This window comes from Hemiscyllium ocellatum, chromosome 2 (genome assembly GCF_020745735.1).
Source record: "Hemiscyllium ocellatum isolate sHemOce1 chromosome 2, sHemOce1.pat.X.cur, whole genome shotgun sequence".
Lineage (NCBI taxonomy): Eukaryota > Metazoa > Chordata > Chondrichthyes > Orectolobiformes > Hemiscylliidae > Hemiscyllium > Hemiscyllium ocellatum.
This window is the reverse complement of record NC_083402.1, coordinates 141,167,585-141,190,204: the sequence shown is the minus strand read 5'-3', so window position 1 is coordinate 141,190,204 and position 22,620 is coordinate 141,167,585. Positions and strand designations below refer to the sequence as shown.

The following is a 22,620-nucleotide window of genomic DNA, read 5'->3' as shown; positions in this document are numbered from 1 at the left end:
AGAATCCCTCTACTCAAATGCAATTACAGGCAATCACTGGGAATTTCCTTGGACTTTTCCACTCCATTTTTGTACCTTTGCTGTAAATCTGAGGGGAAATCTATTTTAAGTTTGTTATTGAAGCAAATCCTAACACAGCAGAAACTAAAATTTTAAAAATGATATTGAGGAGGAAGTAGAGGATTTTTCACTTGAATTTTCCAAGTGTCTACATGATGTATGCTGCTAATCTGCTTGTCTTCCTCTCTTAGTGGCCAGATTTCTTTGAAGAAGAACAAAATGAGGTGAAATACAGTAGTTGCTTATTTTGAGTTTAACTGGTAGCAGCAGCACACTGATAACCATACTTGCATTTCTTCTAATGGAAATAGTATGGAACTAATCTGCTAGCGCTGTCAACTCTTTCAGTTTCCTTGTGGATTTAAATGTACCCATCTTGAGTTGCACAAACCTATCTTTGTTTTAACTCTGAGCGCAGGGATCTCAATCTCACATTTCTAAGCTAATCTCTGATTGTTAAGGTTCAATATTAAGCCACACTATGAGTAATGTTCCTTTCATGATCTCTTTTTAACCAATAAATGTGTGAAATTAACTAGAATTTGATTCCTATGTAGGAATGCATTCTGCAGTTCCCAGTATTTTTTCTTTTAGATGTTATTCTGTATTACTTTGGAAATGCATGATAACAGCTGGTTGAACAACACTCAGCATTTTCTGTTTGTATTACGAGTGAAAATTACTGTTTTGCAGATTTTGCATTGCATTTCTATGTGTTGAAACAGCAGTTTTTAAAAAAATGAAAGCTCATTTGATTAAAGATGTATTTTCTTTCATTTCTAAAAATTTTAAATTTTGGAATAAATTGTTTGGAGTCCTAGAGTCAGATGTACAGCATGGAAACAGACCCTTTGGTCCAACTCATCCATGCCAACCGGATACCCCAACCCAATCTAGTCCCACCTGCCAGCACCCGGCCCATATCCCTCCAAACCCTTCCTATTCATATACCCATCCAAATGCCTCTTAAATGTTGCAATTGTACCTGCTTCCACCACTTTCTCTGGCAGTTCAGTCAATACACATACCACCCTCTGTGTGAAAAAAAATTGCCCCTTAGGTCTCTCTTATATCTTCCCCTCTCACCCTAAACCTATGCCTCCAGTTCTGGACTTCCCAACCCCAGAGAAAAGACTTTGCCTATTTATCCTATCCATGCCTCTCTTACTTTTGTAAACCTCCATAAGGTCACCCCTCAACCTCCGATGCTCCAGGGAAAACAGCTCCAGCCTGTTCAGCCTCTCCCTGTAGCTCAAGTCGTCTAAGCCTGGCAACATCCTTGTAAATCTTTTTTGAACCCTTTCAAGTTTCACAACATCTTTCCGATAAGAAGGAGACCAGAATTGCACACAATATTCCAACAGTGACCCAACCAATGTCCTGTACAGCCGCAACATGACCTCCCAACACCTGTACTCAATACTCTGACCAATAAAGGAAAGCATACCAAACGTCTGCTTCACTATCCTATCTACCTGCTACTTTCAAGGAGCTATGAACCTGCACTCCAAGGTCTCTTTGTTCAGCAACACTCCCTAGGACCTTACCATTAAGTGTATAAGTCCTGCTAAGATTTGCTTTCCCAAAATGCAGCACCTCGCATTTATCTGAGTTAAGCTCCATCTGCCACTTCTCAGCCCATTGGCCCATCTGGTCAAGATCTTGTTGTAATCTGACGTAACCCTCTTCGCTGTCCACTACACCTCCAATTTTGGTATCATCTGCAAACTTACTAACTGTACCTCTTATGCTCGCATCCAAATCATTTATGTATATGACAAAAAGTAGAGGACCCAGCACAGACCCTTGTGGCACTCCACTGGTCACAGGTCTCCAATTTGAAAAATAGCCCTCCACCACCACCCTCTGTCTTCTACCTTTTGAGCCAGTTCTGCATCCAAATGGCTAGTTCTCCCTGTATTCCATGAGATCTAGCCTTGCTAATCAGGAGTAGAAAATATACTGTTGTCCTCAAATGGTTAAGACACAGAATGCTTTTAAAATATTTTAATCTTTTTGGATCAGAGCATACTGTTGGAATTTTCTTTTGCATGTTGTAAACAAGTGGTCCTGTATCTAGGCAAAGATATTTTGCTTGCCCTCCCCCATATGTTAAGGCTGGCGTAGAATTGTTCATACCTAATCAAAACAATTCAGGAAGGGTTTACATTGTACAAAATGTTTTGAGCAGCGACTATCTAAGGGTAGCTGTGGTTATCAGGCCTTCTGCTATGGTGAATAAGTTCTCTAAATAATTGCATTAAACTTTTATTTCATATTTGAAAGCATGCCGCAAATAAAACCTGCTTGTGCTTTATCCTGTAAGTGACTAAATACAGGAACACTGGTCTGTTTCCCACAGTGAACTAAACCTAACCTTTGCAGTTTGTTTCCTGATTTAATGCTTGTTTTACAGCTTCAAATATGTATATTGTCTGAAAACAACTAATTGATGGATGGAGTCTTCACTTCATTTCTAAGCATATAGTGTTTCATTTGTAGTGATTTAATAACGAGCACCATTCGTCACACAGTTTATTGGTTTCTCCTGTCCATCCTTCACTATATTTTAATGGCAGACTTTTAATAGAGAGTATGAGGCAAAAATGAAGTCCTGAGTTGAGGGTATCATTAAAAAATATTGATATTAAACAAGCAGTGGCAAATAAATGGGGAATTATGAGTACTGATGTTCAGTTGAGCAATGTTTCTTTGTGGACACCTGTGTGTCCACATTTGTGGACAAAAGTGCAGCATGTCTGTTAGCTGTCCAGGTTAAATGCTTGTGCGTTTGGGATGAAGTGAACACTTTCTAGATAGCTCTTGATCAATCAAATCAAAATGTTAATTTCTCTTTAATCTTTCTTTCCTGCGAATTCCTCCTTAACTTTTTGGTGAGTATCTTTTGTATTTCAAACGTTATACATTTGTTTTCTGTTCACTCGTGCATGCACCCTTTTTGCTCTACTCCACTTGTTATTTACTCGAAATATCAAACATTTGAATTAATAATTCATATCTTTGCCCTCTGGCAATTACTTAAAAGTTTAGTTACAGAAACAGAATATGTATAAGCTGAGAGAGGCTTCTTTAAAGTGTTATCAATGCTGATGGCCTGCTCCAGATATAGTCCTAGTCATGGAGTTACATTGCCTGGAAGCAGACCCTTTTGGTCCAACCTGTCCGTGCTGAACCTAGTTCCAAACTAAACTAGTTTGGCCCATATCCCTCCAAACCTTTCCAAATGTCTTTTAAATATTGTAATGATACCCACATCCACCATTTCCTTAGGAATTTCATTCCACATACGAACTCCCTCTTTGTAAAACAAAACCTGCCCCTCGTCTTTTTAAAATCTCTCTCCTTTCAACTTAGAAATGTGCCCTAGTCTTTGTCTTTTCCCTAGGATAGGAGATTTAATGATCATTAACTCTACCTATACCTCTCATTAATTTATAAACTTTCAGCAGGTTGCCTCTCCCCCTCCTATGCTCACAGTGGAAAAAGTCCTAGCCTATCCAGCTTTGCTTTATAACTGAAACCTTCCATACCTGGCAGTATTGTGGTAAATCTCTTGTGAACCCCCTCCAGCTTAATATCCTTCCTATAACTAGATGACTATTTAGTAATCTGAATAAAGCCCTCTGAAGCTACTTGCAGCAAAAGTGTTTACAGTACACGTGGGGTTTTTTTTGGCAGCTATTGCTATTCATTCATATTGCTGTGACCTCTTCTACCTATGAAACATTTAAATGAGCAGGGTTGAAAGTTAACAGCTTACATGGTGAATGGCAGATTTTGATTTTTAGGTGATTTCGCAAATCTCAAAATTAAAATGTAAGTGCCTCTTGGCTTGTCACTTCAGTTGTATAATTTACTGTTAACTTTACTTCAACTGTAATTACTGAATGTAAACTAACCTTCCTTTCCTTCCGTTATTCTGTAGAAGTGGCACACCGTCTCCAAAACGAACATCTGTCTCTGGCCGACCAGCATCGGCACGAAGTAACCGAGATCGTTTTACTGGTGAATCTTATACAGTTTTAGGTAACGTTATTTTTATATATAAGAATGGCTGTTGTAACTTTCCATTCTGAGTGTTTCACGTCATGTATTTTTAACTTTCATATAATATTGTCTAATAAGTTAACTATTATCAGAAGTTATTAACCTACACAATAGATGCAAGAACATGCATCAAGCTTAGAAGATGGAAGCTAAGAGGGCAATATAGATATAACAACTTCTATGAAGAGTTTGGTGAACATGTGCATTGTAATGTCCAAGAATGTGAAGGAGGCACATGGAATTTTAAAGAACTAGAAAAGTAATCTGAGGAAGTGTTTGATTGAGAAGTTCATTCATTTTTAAGTGGCCAACTTTGCAATGTATAGTTTCTATTTCTGTACTTGTCCATCGATTTTTCTGCTCCAAATGTTGTAAATTCCAAAAGATGAATTGTGCTATCAATGTTTTGCAAACGTGGTACTGTATATACTGCCAATATTGTGCTTTTTAAGAATCACTGCAACCACTTTTCATTTTTATTCTGAAGGAATAATATTGATTTTAGAAATACTTATGCAAAAATGTTATTTTGATTCAAAGTTGTGGTCGGGAATGGGGACTTTGAAGCTTTCTGCAAATAATTTGCATTGGTTCTTGCAAGTCCTAAATGTGACTTTTTCTAGATTGAAGTGATTATTGAGCTTGTAGAACTATTTTGCTTTGTAAAGTTCATTTTGTTGAGTAAAAATCTGCGAGAGTTGCATTTATTTTCTTTTATTCTGAGAGTAGTTAGTGGTCTGTGCATTATTCTGAAGCTAACTTGTTTTTTTGCTAGAGAACAGCAATCCTTTTTTACTTTAGAGTTATCTACATTTGGGGGAGTTGACTATATTGGAGATCAGTCTGAAACCAAGTATCTGTAGCTAAAAATCTCTGGCTCAGTGTTAGTAAACCTGAGATCGTTCTTATTGGTTTCTTTATTCCAAGCTAAAAATAATACAACTTTATAACTATTGGTCTTTCGTGATGCAGATATGAGCAGTTATTATGTACTTTCAAGAGACGTGGATGATTGGATAAGATGTTTTCTTGGTTTTTCTGTTCACAATAGTAGGACTTGATATTTCATTTGTGAAAGGTACTAAAAATTAAAATAATGCTTCCTTTTAAAAACCCTTTTGTCTTCACAGGAGATGCATTGATTGAAAATGGACAGCATTATTGGGAAGTGAAGTCTCAAAAGGACTGTAAATCCTATAGTATAGGCGTGTCCTACAGAAATCTAGGAAAATTTGATCAACTAGGGAAGACTGTCACTTCATGGTGTATTCACATTAACAACTGGCTACAGACATCCTTTGCTGCTAAACACAACAATAAAGCCAAATTCATGGATGCACAGGTTCCAGACAAAATAGGTGTATACTGCGACTATGATGGAGGTAGCTTTCTTTTTTAAAAGACATTATATATTGTATTATTCATATCCTTAAACAAAGCAAATCCATCTTTTTTCCCATTATAACTACTGCTTTGCTATCTGCCAGGTGATTATTTTGATGGCTTTAACTGAATAACTTGGTAAGCTTCAAGTGTAGGTCCTCATTCTCTCCGGCATATATCTCAGGCATGCATGATTCCTTGTATATGGCTACAGTTTTCTTCTCTGACATCATTTGGCATTCTCTGAAGAATCTATTGAAGCAGCTGCTTTCTCCTTATCAGCAATCACCCTACTATCCCATCATACAATCTTTCCAATCTTCCCACTAACTGTATTGACTGATGGTTCATCTTGACATGTGACCACCTTCACATTCCACAAACCCCTCTTAACTCTGTCCCTATGAATACTCCTAGTATGAACCATGTCTCTAAATGATGTACTCAGAATTTCTGTTCATGTGCAAACAAAATCCTTGCCATTTTTGAGTCTGTTGATGATTTATATTGATCTCGTGGCCTTGACTGGTACGTAGCTGATGGATACTGACTCCTTTTACTCCCTTACTGAAACCTCCCCATCTGGCTTTCCTTTCCATCACTTGTCTGTCCAAACAGGCAAGTGACTATGTGGCCCCCATCGCTAAATCATTCTATGGTTTATCTTTCTATTCCCCTGCCATCCTTTACTCTAAGTATTTAATCAATTTCTATCCCTCTCATCTTTATAAATTCTCTACTGTCCAGGTAACTACCCTGCCAGCTTGGCTCACTTATGCATCTTCACTTCTTTCCTTAGTCTCTGCAATAGTGATGTTGCATTCTTCATAGAGTCATAGAAACAGTCCAACCCCTCCATGCTGACCAGATAACCCTAATCTAATCTAGTCCCATTTGCCAGCACTTGGCCCCTATTCCTCTAAACCCTTCCTATTCATATACCCATCCAGATGGTTTTTAAATGTTGCAATTGTATCAGCCTCCTCCTCTTTTTCTGGCGGCTCATTTCATACACAGACTACCTTCTGCATGAAAGAGTTGCCCATTAGGTCCCTTTTATATCTTTCTCTCTCTCTCTCTCTCTCTCTCTGTGTCTCTGTGTCTCTCTGTGTCTCTCTGTCTCTCTCTGTCTCTCTCTGTCTCTCTCTGTCTCTCTCTGTCTCTCTCTGTCTCTAAACCTATGCCCTCCATTTCTGGACTCCCCCCACCCCAAGGAAGAGACTTTGTCTATTTATCCTATCCATGCCCCTCATGATTCTATTATCTACTATGAGGTCACCCCCAGCCTTCATTCCAGGGAAAACAGCCCTAGCCTGTTCAGCCTCTCCCTATAGCACAGATCCTCCAACCCTGGCAACATCCTTGTAAATCTTTTCTGAACCCTTTCATGTTTCACAACATCTTTCTGATAGGAAGGAGATCAGAATTGCATGCAATATTCCAACAGTGGCCTAACCAATGTCCTGTACAACCGCAACATGGCCTCCCAACTCCTATAATCAATGCTCTGACCAATAAAGGAAAGCATACCAAACACCACCTTCACTGTCCTATCTACCTGCAACTCTACTTTCAAGGAGCGATGAGCCTGCACTCCAAGGTCTCTTTGTTCCCTAGGACCTTACCATTGAGTCCTGCTAAGATTTGCTTTCCCAAAATGCAGCACCTCCCATTTATCTAAATTAAACTCCATCTGCCACTTCTCAGCCCATTGACCCATCTCAACAAGATCCCGTTGTAATCTGAGGTAACCTTTTTCGCTGTCCACTACACCTCCAATCTTGGTGTCATCTGCAAACTTACTAACTGTACCTCTTATGCTCGCATGCAAATCATTTATGTAAAATAACACAAAGCAGTGGACCAGCACCACTACTTGTGGCACTCCACTGGTCACAGGCCTCCAATCTGAAAAACAACCCTCCCACCATCACTTTCTACCTCTACCTTCAAGCCGATTCCGTATCCAAATGGCTAGTTCTCCCTGTATTCCATGAGATCTAACCTTGCCAACCAGTGTCTCATGGGAAACCTTGTTGAATGCCATACTGAAGTCCATATAGATCACATTCACTGCTCTGCCCCCATCAATCCTCTTTGTTACTTATACAAAGAACTCAGTCAAGTTGTTGGACGTGATTTCCCATGCAGAAAGCCATGTTGACTACCCCTAATCAGTCCTTACCTTTCCAAGTATGTGTAATTCCTGTCCCTCAGAATTCTCTCCAACAACTTGCCCACCACCGACGTCAGGCTCATTCCCTGGCTTGTCCTTACCACCCTTCTTAAACTGTGGTACTACATTAGCCAACCTTCAGTCTTCTGGCACCTTACCTGTGACTATTGAAGATGTGAATATCTTAGCAAGAGGTCCAGCAATCACTTCCCTAGCTTCCCACGGAGTTTTAGGGTACACCTGATCAGGTCCTGAGATTTATCCACCTTTATGCATTTCAAGACATCCAGCACTTCCTCATCTGTCATATAGATATTTTCCAAGATGTCACCATCTATTTCCCACATTCTATATCTTCCATGTCCTTCTCCACAGTAAACACTGATGCAAAATACAGAGGATCCTCGATTATCCAAATGAGATGGGCGGGAACTATTTCGTTTGGAGAATTGAGTTTTCTATGAAATCTGCTCCCTGTGTAGGAGTTGAGGCAAAAGTTCAGTGCACGCTAGACCCCACCCCTCCAACCTGCCCCAGCCCGTCTTCCGGTCGGCTCCCACCCCACCCGCGCCCAGCCCTGTCCTCTCCGACCCCGCCCACCCCAACCCCGTCCAACTCTGCCCCCGCTCATCCCCCTCCCTCCCTATCCATCCCCACCTGGCGTCCAAGCCCCACCCAGGGCAGCTGGACTGTACACCAACAGTAAGACTGCTGCTGCATTTGTGGGGTAAGTCTCCAAATAGCGCGCGCGCGCAACTTTTTGACAAGTTCTACCTTTGCCCTGTACAGGTCAATGTTGGAGTGATTATCAGTGGAAGGGAGGTTTAGGATTCACCCCTGTGTAGAACTCCAGGAATGTGTTGGGGGCGGGGGAGAGAGAGAGAGAGAGAGAGGCACGAGGGTCAGTCATTTGGATGCAGTGCCTGGACCGTCCACGACTATTCTCTGCAGCATTTCAGTGAGCCGAGTTCCTTTTTAATCATTGTACCTGTAAACAAAAGATGCAATCAGGATTGAAACAGCTCTTTGACCAATATTTCCATCAGGACCTTGAGATCCCCTTTGATAATCCATTCACATAATTGATATTCGGATAATCGAAGTTCCTTTGCTCATTTAGTATCTCCCCCCCCCCCCCCCCCCCCCATCTCCTGCAGCTCCCCGCAATGGCTGCCTTGCTGATCTTTGAGGGGCCCCTTTCCTGATTTCCACCTCCATCTCAACTCTTAATATCCTGTCTGAATGTCGTATTGTTCTTTCCTAATCTCTCCCTCCACATAATGATGCCATGTTGATTACTTTCTGGAATAAAGTTGCATACAGTGGCTACTTATTGGTTTTTGGCCACAACATTTCTGCAGTTCCTGTCTACTCAATCAATTTTTTCATACTTTTGTCCCCATTAAAACAATTGTGTTTCTCACCTAAGTTCTGTCAGCCAAGGTGTAGTTAGTAACATTCTTGCTTTTGATTCACATGGTTTGGATTTAAATCCCACTCCAGAACTAGTTGACACTGTGGTAGTGCTGCTGCTTTGGAGGTGCCATGCTTTAGATCACTAATTAAAACCAAGTTTTTATCTGTTCCCTCAGGTGGATGTAAAAGATCCCACAACACAGTTTTCAGCAGAGCTTTTATTGTTGGTATCATGGTCAAAAATATTCCACATTCAGTGTCAGTAAAATAAAATAGCAACGTGATAAACAGGTTTTGAGAGAGTTGTGAACAAATTGCTGTTGCCTTTCTTACATCACAGCAGTGACTATGAATCAAAAATATCACTTGGCTGTAAATCACTTTGAAGCTTCTGATTGTTGTGTAAAGTGCTAAAGAAATGCAAGTCTACTTTTCTACCTCTCACTGTTTCAAGATCGTGTTGGATTGCTATAACAAATCTCAACTTCTCATTTCAATATAAATCACTTTGATTCTTTCTCCCATTTCTCCTCTGGCATGAAATACCAGAAACACATGGGTATCTTTGTCACTAAGATTGACACCATCAAATCACTGGCTCTGCCTCTTGTCTCCTGCGTCTGAATTCACCAAGACAAACCTCCTTTAATTTTCTCCCCGCCCCACCCTTGACCTTAGTCTTGAGTTGCATCTTTCTCACTTACCTTCCATTATATCCCCTTTGAGTTATTCTCTTTGAGACCCATCCTCTGTTCATTCTAGGTCATTGTGCTGGCAAAATTGGGGTTTGGTCATTTTCTTATTGTGGAAATAAGTGGAAATCTCAACTACAAAGCTAGCTCCTTTGCTGCAATACTTCATATGCGCTTAATCTGCCTTTTCAAGCCTGAAATGGTTCACATTGCTGGCAACAGACATGTCCTGTACACCTTGCATTTATCCCAAGTTAAACTGCATCTGCCAATCCCCTGCCCAATTAACCAAGATCTCTTTGTAATCTTGGGTAACATTCACTGTCCACTATGCCACCAATTTTGTCATCCACAAATTTAATAACCATACTCCCTAAATTCTCATCCAGGTTGTTTAAATAAATGACAAACAACAGTGAACCCAGCACCAACCCCTGCAGAACACAGCTGGTTACCATTAGTCTGAAAAACGTCACTCCACCACCACCACCCTTTGTCTCCTTCTGTCAAGCCAATTTTGTATCCAATTGGCAAGCTCACCCTGAATCCCACGTGATTTAACTTTACTAAGCAGTCTACCTTGCAAAATCTTATCAAAGGCTTTTGTTAAGTCCATGTAGACGATATCTCCCATCTACCTTCTTGGCCACATCCTTAATCAAGTTTCTGACAAATGATTTCCCACGCAAAAAGCCATGCTGACTATCCTTAATCAGTCCTTGCTTCTTCAAATGTATGTAGATCTCAGAATCTCCTCCAACAATTTACCCACCACTAATGGCAGACTCATCAGGCTGTAGTTCCCTGGCTTTTCCTTGTAGTCCTTCTTGAATAACAGTACATTGTGAGCCCATCTCCAGTCTTCTGGCACTTCACCCATGGCTGTTGCTGCTAGACCTGTGTTTTTCTAGTAATTTCTGATTTTGATTTTGTTCTGATTTCCAGCATCTGCAGTTTTTTTGGGGATTTTATTTAGACTGTAGACACAAACTTGATTATCTTCCCTGATCATTGTTTGAGGCTGAACTAGATTGGTCATAATCTTGGCAACCTACTAGACCTTGAATTAAACTTCCACTCTACATCCTTTCCACTACCAAAACCACCTGCTTACAAAATAGAATTAAACAATGCTGGAGGACTCAACATATCTGAGGAATAGAAGAGTTAATATTTCAGGTTAGTGGTCTTTCGTCAGGCCTAGGAAAGGTATCAGATTTGAGCAAGGAATTCGTGGATGAAGCAAAGATAAATCTGTGATGGGTGCAAGGCTGGGGAAGTTAAATGACAGCTGGTCCGACAGGATGAATTGAATGGAGATGGGATGAGAAACTGTGGCAATAGCAGGTAAGCTGCTACCTGAAAACAAAAAAAGGAAGCCTTAAATATGCAAAGGAAAGAAAATTACATTAATTGGAAGGAACATTCCTGTAGCTCTGGAATTTCTTTAGTAAAGCTTTTATGCACATCTTTTTGATAATGAAGTTAATACAACAGAATGTGGGGCAATGCAGCACAACATTCTTGTAGAATCAGCCTGTACATTACAAATTAAATTTCAAATATGGATTAGTTTGAGCTGGTGTTCAGTGTTTAAAGAAAGAGGCTGCAAACTGCACAGATAATAAGTATGAATGGGATAAAGGACCACAGGATTAGAAGGCTACAGTCCATATGCAAGTCCACTAAAAGGGGGCAATGAAAACTGAAGGTCATAAAGATCAGTCATGTTTTCTCCATTTAAGTTGCATGAGAAATTTCTCTGCTCAGTGGTAAGAATGAAACTTTTAGGTGATGTAAACAGGGTAGGAACATTTGAAGGGAAGTTTGAGAAGCATGAGTAAAAAGAATAGAAAAATATGCGATTAGGATTAGTTAATCAGGGAAGGCTCATTAGGAATTTAAGTATCTGTAATTGGGTTGACCAGCATGTTTCAGTCCTTGTAGAGTCCTTGAAACACTTTTGAGCCCCTCCTTAAAATATACCATAGCCAATATGTCAAATTTTGATTGCTTCCGTAATGTGTTTTATCACATTCATGGATGCTATCAATTGAGTTAAATAAAGATTTAGGGTCTGTAGCATCTTTCATGACTACAGAGGAGCTCAAACACTTTAGAAACAACACAGAACCATGTATGTTAGAGGTCATTTTGGCCTATCATGCCTGCGATGGTTCGTTAAGTGAGCGTCATTACCTAGTGGGCAACATTTCCTTGTAGTTAACACAAATGTGAGAGTGAGCAGCGATGCTTCTCTGACTTAGACAAGTTGGGTGAGGTGGGCACACGCATAACATTGAAGTATAATGTGGATAAATGTGAGGTTTGGTATCCTTGCCTTTCATTGGTCAGTACATTGAGTATAGGAGTTGCATGGTGATGTCGTGGCTGTAGAGGACATTGGTTAGGCCACTTTTGGAAAGCTGTGTACAGTTCAGGTATCCCTACTATAGGAAGAATGTTGTGAAACTTGAAAGGGTTCAGAAAAGATTAACAAGGATGTTGCCAGGATTGGGGGTATGGTTTGATCTATTGGGAGAGGTTGAATTAGATTAGGGCTATTTTCCCTGGAGCATCGGAGGCTGTGGGGCGACCTGATGGAAGTTCGTAAAATCATGAGGGGCTTTGATCTTTTTCAAGATCTTTTCCCCAGAGCAGGGGAGTCCAAAACTAGAGGGCATAGGCTTAAGGTGAGAGGAGAAAGATGTGAAAGGAACCGAAGGGGCAACTTTTTCATGCAGAGGGTGGTGCATGTATGGAACGAGCTGCCAGAGGAGGTAGTGGAGGTTGGTACAATTAGAACATTTAAAAAGTATCTGGATGGGTATATGAATTGGAAGAGTTGAGGGATGTGGGCTAAATGCTGGTAACTGGGACTAGATTAATTTAGGGTATCTGGTTGGCATAGACAAGTTGAACCAAAGGATCTGTTTCAGTGCCGCATGACTCTGAAGTTATCCACTTTGGCACAAAAACATGAGTCAGATTATTATCTAAGTGGCTATAGAATGGGAAAGGGAGATGTGATGAGACCTGGCTGTCCTTGAACAGCAGTTGCTGAAAATAGTTGAAGAGGACAAATGGAATATTGGCATTCATAAAATGTTACCATCTCTTTAACTTACCTTTGGACTTAATCTACTGCACCCTTTCCGCACAATGATGGCCTGGGGTATACCTAGCAATGCATTAATCCCCTTTTTTGATTCTTAGTTCTAGCCGAATTGATTCTGTGCTTGAACCCACTGAGACATCAGCTTTGTTCAGTACTACTGTGCTGTCCTTAGACAATTCTACTGCAACTCCTTTACCAATACTGTCGTCTGTCCTTCCTTTTCTACCTTTCCTGAACACCTTTATACTTAGGAATATTTTATACCCAGTCTTGCCCTTCCTTGAGCCTGGTCTCTGTTTTCGCTGGAACATTGAAATCCCACATGGAAATCTGCACCTGCAAGTCCCCAATCTTATTTACTCTATTCCTGATGAAGGGCCTTTGTCTGCAATGTCAATTTTCTTGCTCCTCAGATGCTGCCCTACCTGCTGTGCTTTTCCAGCACTACTCTAATCTCCAGCAGCTGCAGTACCCACTTGCACCTTATTTACTCTATGCCATTCATTCAGACATATGTATAGTATCTCTGATTTAGGCTTTGTTTTTCTCCCTCATTCTAGTTTCACCTTCTAATTTGCCCCATGCTAGTGTCAGTTGTATCTCATAAGTATTTTGTGAACCTTCGTCTCTTCCACTACTATTCTCCCTTGGTCTCCACGCTGCCACCAAGTTACTTTAAAGCCATCCTATTAGCACTGGCAAAGAATCCTGCAAAGAACTCAGTCTCAGCTGTGTTCAGGTGTAACTTGTGTGGCTTATTCAAGTGCCAACATTTCCAGAGCCAGTCCTAGTATATAAAGCTCTCCCTCCTGCACCATTGTTCTGGCCATGTAATTTTAAATTATTGTTGAAATTTTTGTTGAAGCAATGACTAATTTGCATTTGGTCATGAATGGTGAATCTGATTTGTGATGTTATTTGAGTGTGATTATTGACCAGGGCATGAGAGAAATGTCTCTTGTGGTCTTTGACACAATATTGTGAGATCTTTTTGTGTTTATTTGAGAGGGCAGATGGGACCATGCTTTGATGTGTCAGTTGAAAAATGTCACTTCCAATAATGCAGCCATGCCTGGGTGCTGCATTCCAGTGTCAATGGTTGATATTGTGTTCAAGTTTTGAAGTGGGGTTTAACTTGCAGTTCAAGGTGAAGTGAGAATACTGCCAGACATCAACAGCTAAAATATTTGTGGTAACTTGAATACCTGATGGCTCTTGAGTCAAGTATGAAGTCTGTTTCAGAAAAATAAATTGAAATGTCCACATGTAATTTCACATTTTGCTTTTGTTTGTAGGCCATGTTTCCTTTTATAACGCTGATACAAAACAGTTATTGCATACTTTCAAGACTAAGTTTACTCAACCAGTAATTCCGGCCTTTATGGTAAGTAAGTAAGTAATCAGTATGGAGAAGGGCAAGTTTTGGGAAGGGTTTGTGAACTGTTGTTTAAAAAAAAGCTTATTGTGTTGAACAATTCTAATGGTAAAAATAAAAGAAAAATTACAAAACGTGCATGAAAATTAGACTGCTTTTAATCTTGAGACCAAAACAAAGCTCATGAGAGGACTATAGAAGGCATTGGGGTGAAACTTTTTAAAAAGTTAGGGAAACCGAAAGGGAGCATCAAAAAATTAGCAATTAAAATTAGGGAAAATATGACTTTTCTGCAAATGTGTTAAGAGCAAAAGGATAACTCGCAGAATAAGAGTAACCTGCATGTGGGGAGTGTTACAATGGTTAGTGAATACCTTGCTACTGTTTTCACAAAAGAATAGGAGTGGGAGATGGACATAAATAATGAAGTATTACATAAACACACTGTTAGGAATATAATATCTTTCAAAGTGATAAATCCCCATACCTAATTTTTTTTTTCTAATTTTACTTGTCAATTTTTAATGCTTCCTTGCTGCTTTCGTATTTTTAAAAATTTCAAGCCAGTGCCTTGTATAGTTCTCTGAATTAGCTTTGTTTGTATTGCTCTTAAGGGAAACAATTTGGCTGCAGGTGTGATATCAGAGCAATGGAAGAAACTAATATTGTACCATTGTTCATAAAAGCAGAAAAGGGATAGATGAAGCAATTACAGGCCGTTCAGTCCAGCCTTAAGAAAATGATCTGAAAAATTTGAGGAACAAGTTGAATTTTCAAAAGACAAGAAAGTCACCTGTCAGTGAGGCTTTAAAAGTAAGTTTGTGACTGAGTAATATTGAACTTTGAGGAGGTAACGAAGTGTAAATGAGGCTTGTGTATTCAAAATCCATACATATTTAGAAAGGCTTTTATAAGATCCCACACATTAGACTGGATAGGATTGTTAGGCAATATAAATTCAAAATTGCATCAGGCTGGATGCCAAGTGTAATGAGGAGAAAGTGAGGTCTGCAGATGCTGGAGATCAGAGCTGAAAATATGTTGCTGGAAAAGCGCAGCAGGTCAGGCAGCATCCAAGGAACGGGAGATTCGACGTTTCGGGCATAAGCCCTTCTTCAGGAATTATGCTCGAAACGTCGAATCTCCTGTTCCTTGGATGCTGCCTGACCTGCTGCGCTTTTCCAGCAACACATTTTCAGTTCTGACAAGTGTAATGGTCAATATATGGTCTTAACTGCGTGGCTGTTTCCAGTGCATCTCTACATGTGTGGTACCAGGTTCAGTTTTGTGGTATACGTCAATAATTGGGAGTCAATGTAAGGGATATGCTTAAGAAATTTGCAGAAAATGAATAAATCAGCTGTGTAATGATACATTGAGGAATGTATTAATGGATTGGTGAAGTGAACAGAACAGTAAAAATGGCACTCGATCTGGAAGTGAGGGAGCATATGCTTGAGAAAGGCTAACAAGGCAAGGGATAATACAACAAATGGTAGGAAACAAAAAGTATAGAGGAACTTTGGAGTATATGTTCACAGATCTCTGAAGGTGACTGAACAGGTAGATAGGAAGATCAAGGTGGCTTAATGGATATTATGGCCTTTACCAGCCAAGGAATTTAAAGTTAGTTGGAAAGATGTAATTACACCCGATGACAGGGAAATTTGATCGTTAAAAGATTGGATAGGCTAAAGTTGTCATCTCTGGAACAGGGGAGGCTGAGGGAAGATGCAATTGCGGGTTAGATGGTGAATAGAAAGACTCAGTTTTCCATAACCAGGTAGCAGAGATTTAGTGTAAGAGTTAGAAAGTTGAGGTTATTTGAAGGGAATATTTCTCCAAGAGGGTACCAGAATATGAAACTTATTGCCTTTGAGAACAGAAATCTCAACATTTAAAAAAAGACTTTGTAGATTACAGCATTCAAATGCATATCTGAGGTTATGGGCTAAGAAACAAAAAGTGGAGTTAGGCCAGAAAACTATTTGTTAGCCTCTGTAGGCATGATGGGCAAAATGGCCTCCTGTACAGTAATGTTTGTAAATATTCTATGACCGTATGATGGGTGGTTGTCAGACTCTAGTATATGCTGTATGATACATATTTTTGAAGATAATGATGAGGAACAAATTCCATTTTTTTCAAATAAAATGAGCAGCATTGAGTCATAGAGACGTACAGCATGGAAACAGACCCTTCAGTCCAACCCGTCCATGCCGATCAGATATCCCAAACCAATCTAGTTCCACCTGCCAGCACCTGGCCCATGTCCCTCCAAACCCTTCCTATTCATATACCCATCCAAATGCCTCTTAAATGTTGCAATTGTACTAGCCTCCTCCACTTCCTCTCACAGCTCATTTCATACCCGTACCATCCTCTGTGTGAAAAAGTTGCGCCTTAGGTCTCTTTTATAATCTTTCCCCTCTCACCCTGAACCTATGCCCTCTAGTTCTTTACTCTCTGAACCCAGGGAAAAGACTTTGCCTATTTACCCTATCCATGCCCCTCATGATTTTGTAAACCTCTATAAGGTCACCCCTCAGCCTCCGATGCTCCAGGGAAAACAGCCCCAGCCTATTCAGCCTCTCCCTATAGCTCAAATCCTCCAAGCCTGGCAACATCCTTGTAAATCTTTTCTGAACCCTTTCAAGTTTCACAACATCTTTCTGATGGGAAGGAGACCAGAATTGCACACAATATTCCAACAGTGGCCTAACCAATGTCCTGTACAGCCGCAACATGACCTCCCAACTCCTGTACTCAATACTCTGACCAATAAGGGAAAGCTTACCAAATGCCGCCTTCACTATCCTATCTTAAAAAATGTGTTTCTGGAAAAGTGCAGCAGGTCAGGCAGCATCAAAGGAACAGGAGAATCGATGTTTCGGGCAGAAGCCCTTCCTCAGGCTTATGCCCGAAACGTCAATTCTCCTGTTTCTTTGCTGCCTGACCTGCTGCGCTTTTCCAGCAATGCATTTTTAAGCTCTGATCTCCAGCATCTGCAGTCCTCACTTTCTCCTCACTATCCTATCTATCTACGATTCCACTTTCAAAGAGCTACGAACCTGCACTCCAAGGTCTCTTTGTTCAGCAACATTCCCTAGGACCTTACCATAAAGTGTAAAAGTCCTGCTAAGATTTGCTTTCCCAAATTTATCTCGCATTTATCTGAATTAAATTCCATCTGCCACTTCTCAGCCCATTGGTCCATCTGGTCAAGATCCTGTTGTATTCTGAGGTAACCCTCTTCACTGTCCACTACACCTCCAATTTTGGTGTCATCTACAAACTTACTAACTGTACCTCTTATGCTCGCATCCAAATCATTTATGTAAATGACAAAAAGTAGAGGACCCAGTACCGATCCTTGTAGCACTCCACTGGTCACAGGCCTCCAGTCAGAAAAACAACCTTCCACCACCACCCTCTGTCTTCTACCTTTGAGCCAGTTCTGTATCCAAATGGTTAGTTCTCCCTGTATTCCATGAGATCTAACCTTGCTGATCAGTCTCCCATGGGGAACCTTGTCGAACACTTTACTGAAGTCCATATAGATCACATCTACTGCTCTGCCCTCATCAATCCTCTTTATTACTTCTTCAAAAAACTCAATCAAGTTTGTGAGACATGATTTCCCACGCACAAAGTCATGTTGAGAATACATTTGGCAGAATGATATTGTTTGGTAATTTTCAAGTGCATTAGTATGCTCATGTTCTCATTCATATTTTAGGAAACTATTTTGACTTTTTCTCCCCCTACAGGTCTGGTGTGGTGGTCTAAACTTGTACACAGGACTCCAAGTACCGAGTGCTATAAAATCCTTGCAGAAAGGAGACGGTGGATTGGGTGGTTCTGAAAACAGTTTAACTGGGCTTGCACAATAGTTTTTCTGTGAGACTAATCTACTTAGTGATGTGGTTTTAATTCCTCATTGATTGGAAATCTGTGCTGTGTAAGAAATGGATGCATCATTACAGCAGACCATTATCATTCTGGTTTTCCTTTTACATCCAGTTACGGCAAACATTTTGTGTAATATACGAGCAATGTTCTGTATTGTAACTCAGGGTTGCATCTGTAGTCAGCCATCTGTTGTTACTGTCTTCATGAACTTCCAAAAACATTTGTGTCGTGTACATGCACTACATTTCAGGGTTTTAGTCATTGTGGCATCTGCACCCATACTGTTGTTGCTTTAGCTGGAAGGAACATGTAAAATTTACAGAAGGATTGAAGGTAATTCCGTGGTTTAACCTACCGAACTGACTTCTTATAGATAAGTTGGAGGGTACATCACACCTTGGTTAAGTTCAGAGACAGGGTGTTTAGCTGGGAAGTAAGCCTATTGGATTGGAATGTTTGGTAATAGAACTGAAGGCCTTGATTGTACCAGTATGCTGATAACACCAAAACATAATCTTTAAACTTCCCTTTTGTATGTACATGATGTGTAAAGCTGCCTTATTAAAAGTAATATGATGAGGTACATACACAGGGAATACAGAACTATAGCTCAATAAGCTATTTATTGGAATAATTGTTAGCGAGCACTTTCATTATTTAGAATGAGAATCTATTAAACACTACTTTGCTCAGTAAAGGTGCTTTATTGCAGTTAGCACAGTGTTTGCAACACTACAATTAAATTTCCAGGTAGATAGAATTCAGAATTGGACATGGCCACTAGAACAACTCTTGGAATTCGTAAGTATGTTTTACAGTCCATCTTAAATAGGACTGATCAATGCTAACAGTTTAAAAATCCAAATATGTATATTACTTGTATTAGAATGTACTGATGCTGTTGATAAAGATGGAATGGTACAACTACTCAACCTGATCTGGAAAAAAAATCTGTAGCTCTTTACACTGTGCACAGAGAACGAACCTTTCCCTAACAGTGCCTATGAAGTCTGTTTTCCTCCAAGGTTATGTCAGCAATAAGAGTATACTGTTTTTTTTTTAAAAACGTCTTGACTGACATATCTTGGTCTAGTAAATAAATTTGAGAGCTTTTAATCTTTTTTGCCTGTTGAATGTATAATTTGAAATTTAATCTACTTGATAGTTTGATTTTGTATCATATAACTGATTACATTCCAAAATTTAAAGACTGCCTTTTATTGGGTATTGATTTAACCCTAATGTAAATTCAAGCCAGTGATCTAATTTATCATTGTATTATTTTGTCAGTCTGATATTTTCAGGCAACTTCATTTTCTAGTTTAGATTCCCTACAGTGTGGAAACAGGCCTTTTGGCCCAACCAGTCCACACCGACCTTCCAAAGAGTAACCCCACCCAGACCCAATTCCCTCTGACTAATGCACCTAGCACTATGGGCAATTTAGCATGGCCAATTCACCTGACCTGCACATCTTTGGACTGTGGGAGGAAACCCACGCAGACACGTGGAGAACGTGCAAACTCCTCAGTCGCCTGAGGCTGGGACCCTGGTGCAGTGAGGCAGCAGTGCTAACCACTGAGCCACCATGTAATTTCTAGTACCATAAAAACTACACTTTCATCCATTCCCATAACATATGATACTAAGGACTTAACAACATCAGCTCCAATCCAATGTGCCAGAACTCATCAAGTTTCTGATCTCAGGAATTTGTAATTTAAGCTGTTTTCAAACTAATGTTCCCAATGTTGAGTATTTAAATCTAAAGGGCCTTGATTCTCCATAGCCAGTGACTTTGGAAATGATCTAGCAGGTAAAGCATAACAGTCGTAAAGAATTTGTCCTAATGCATCTATGCACTCATAACATATATTTTGAATCAAGTCATCAGCTAATAAATATTTGAAAGTGAATATAATTTGCAGCAATAATACCCATTTTAGGACTGAAAACGTCCTTCCATTTGTTACCTGCTTTCGTTTAATACCTTGTTTGATTTTCCACAACTAAATTCTTATTGTTTTGTCAATATTTGTTCTTGCTAGATTACCTCAAGTACGTTTAGTGAATTCCCATTTATGTTGATAATGAAATTGGATGTTGGAGCCTGGTTCTGTAGACCAATTACATGTTGGATGGTACTGGAATGTTAATAGCTAAGCATTGAAACATGCATTTGGAGTTTGTGTGCTTTCCATCTGAACTATAGGATATCAATCTTAGGGCTACAAAAATATCAACATGGACTTTCAACAATTGTGGGGCTCAATACAGAAAAGTGTTGAACATTGAAAGATGTGCTATAAATGTTTTACACTTAATTCATCTTGAATTGTATTGCACCTGACTTATCAAATTCTACAATAGTATCATAACCCTGTAGGGTGGCTGAACTGAGTGTGCAGGTACTGGCTTTTGACCACCATTGATTGGCAAGCCTTGATCTTTTCCATACAAGCTATCAAAACTGAAAGTATAGTGCAGCCTACTTATTTGTTGAGTTAACTACAGTTTTCATTACACTCAATGCATTTACTGTGCATGACTTCATTGTGAAGATTAGCGTATTCCCTCCCACATATTGTCAGCTAGGGACTGAGCAATAGTCATTGTTCATGTCCAACAAAACATCATTTATTTTATACAATGAAGAGAGTCATACTTTTCATTGGCATCCTGTTCATGTTACCTTTTTAAGATTGCACCTCCATTAAGTGAATTCTGATCCTATTTAGTCGAGTAAATGCTTCATTTTATTCTTAGGACTCATACATTTTTGACTTTACAAAATGCATACATAACAGCAGGGATTTAGCTTTTGACTTTCTACACAGAAAGGTGTTGACCAAGAATCTTAGCTATATTTTTACCTTGTAAGTAAATGACTTGCATTTTTAGAGGGGGAATTTTATGCTGCCTTAAGTGTCAACTTTGCTGCAACAGAGCCACTTTTTGCATTTTGCCTCATTTTTTTGAGAAGTAATTCTGGATTTTTTTTCTCTATATAGGAAAGGGTTGGTTTTGTTTCTGTCCCCTCTGCAGTTTGACCTCCATCTGAAGTGCTTCATGGCTAAATTGAACAATGCAAGGATGCTAGAACTATGCAGACTACTTCATTGTATGGAGATGCTGGTGTTGGACTGGGGTGTACAAAGTTAAAAATCACACAACACCAGGTTATAGTCCAACAGGTTTAATTGGAAGCACACTAGCTTTCGGAGCGACGCTCCTTCATCAGGTGATAGACCTGATGAAGGAGAATCGCTTCAAAAGCTAGTGTGTTCCAGTTAAACCTGTTGGACTATAACCTGGTGTTGTGATTTTTACTTCATTGTAGTTAATGATAAGCCAAGCAATATAGTTGTCCTTTACATAAAATACTGCAAAAGTAAGCAAGCTCCATTTTCTCTACCACATTTCCCTTATCTACCTGACAATTTTTATTCTGTATTGAAGAGTGTTGTATTGAAGAAGCACCGCCAGTCTTGCAGCATCTGAGGATCAAGTGAATCACTGTTTCAAGCATAAGCTCTTGATCAGGAATGAGGGAGTCACCCAAGGGAGCGGAGAGATAAATGGGATGGACAGGTAGGACAGTTCAAGAAGGTGATGCCGAGTTAGAATGTTGGATCTGGCATGGGGTTGGGGGTGGGGGGGGGTTTCGGTGGGGGAGGAGGTATGAGGAAACTGGTGAAATCCACATTGATCCAGTGTGGTGAGATGTACTTCCTCCAGGCATCAGGTGGCTGGAATTTGGCAGTGGAGGAGGCTCAGAACTTGCATGTCCTTGGCGGAGTAGGAGGGGGTGTTAAGTGTGTGGCACAGCACAGGGAAGTGGGATTGTTTAGTGTGTGTGCCCCAGAGATGTTCCCTGAAATGTTCCACAAGTTGGCGTGCTGTCCTATCTGTCCACCTTCTTTCTGAACTATCTGCTCCACCCTCCTCTCCGACCTATCACCTTCTTCCCAACCTTCATCTACCTATCATATACCCAGCTACCTTCCCCGCCCAGTCCCACTCCCATATCCTCCCATTTACCTCTCAGCCCTCTTGTGCCACCCCCTCATTCCTGATGGAGAGCTTATGCTTGAAATATTGGTTCTCCTGCTCTTCAGATGCTGCCTGACCTGCTGTGCTTTTCTAGCACCACACTCTTTTGACTCTGATCTCCAGCATCTGCAGTCCTCACTTTCTCCCAAATCTTGCTCAGTAAACCATTTACTTTTTGCCCATTTAAATAAGAGGCTTTTCATTTTTAATATGATGCATGATTTGCTACTTGCTCAGTGCAATTTTTACTGAAAGAATGTAAAGGACTGGGAACAAAAGGCCTGTGAAATGTTTGCTTTCGATGCAGTTTCAATAGTGGTCAAAGCTGGATTGGAGAAAGTACCAAATATACAGAAAACTGATCTTG

General features: G+C 40.1%; 1 protein-coding gene across 5 annotated transcripts in view; it reads left to right on the top strand.

Moving 5' to 3' along the window:
• fsd1l (fibronectin type III and SPRY domain containing 1-like) overlaps positions 1 to 19,316 on the top strand; it is a 59,204-nt gene extending 39,888 nt beyond the window's left edge. For 3 of the 5 annotated variants that reach the window (XM_060840824.1, XM_060840787.1, XM_060840815.1), the window contains 5 exons: positions 252 to 284; positions 4,010 to 4,107; positions 5,259 to 5,510; positions 14,209 to 14,297; positions 18,059 to 19,316. In XM_060840824.1, the coding sequence (XP_060696807.1) occupies positions 252 to 284; positions 4,010 to 4,107; positions 5,259 to 5,510; positions 14,209 to 14,297; positions 18,059 to 18,181 (595 nt within the window). In that variant the 3' untranslated portion in view covers positions 18,182 to 19,316. Of the gene's footprint in view, positions 1 to 251; positions 285 to 4,006; positions 4,108 to 5,258; positions 5,511 to 14,208; positions 14,298 to 18,058 lie in introns of all 5 variants that reach the window. The other 2 variants (XM_060840805.1, XM_060840796.1) reach the window with 2 other exon arrangements.
• The last annotated feature ends 3,304 nt before the right edge of the window (positions 19,317 to 22,620 follow it).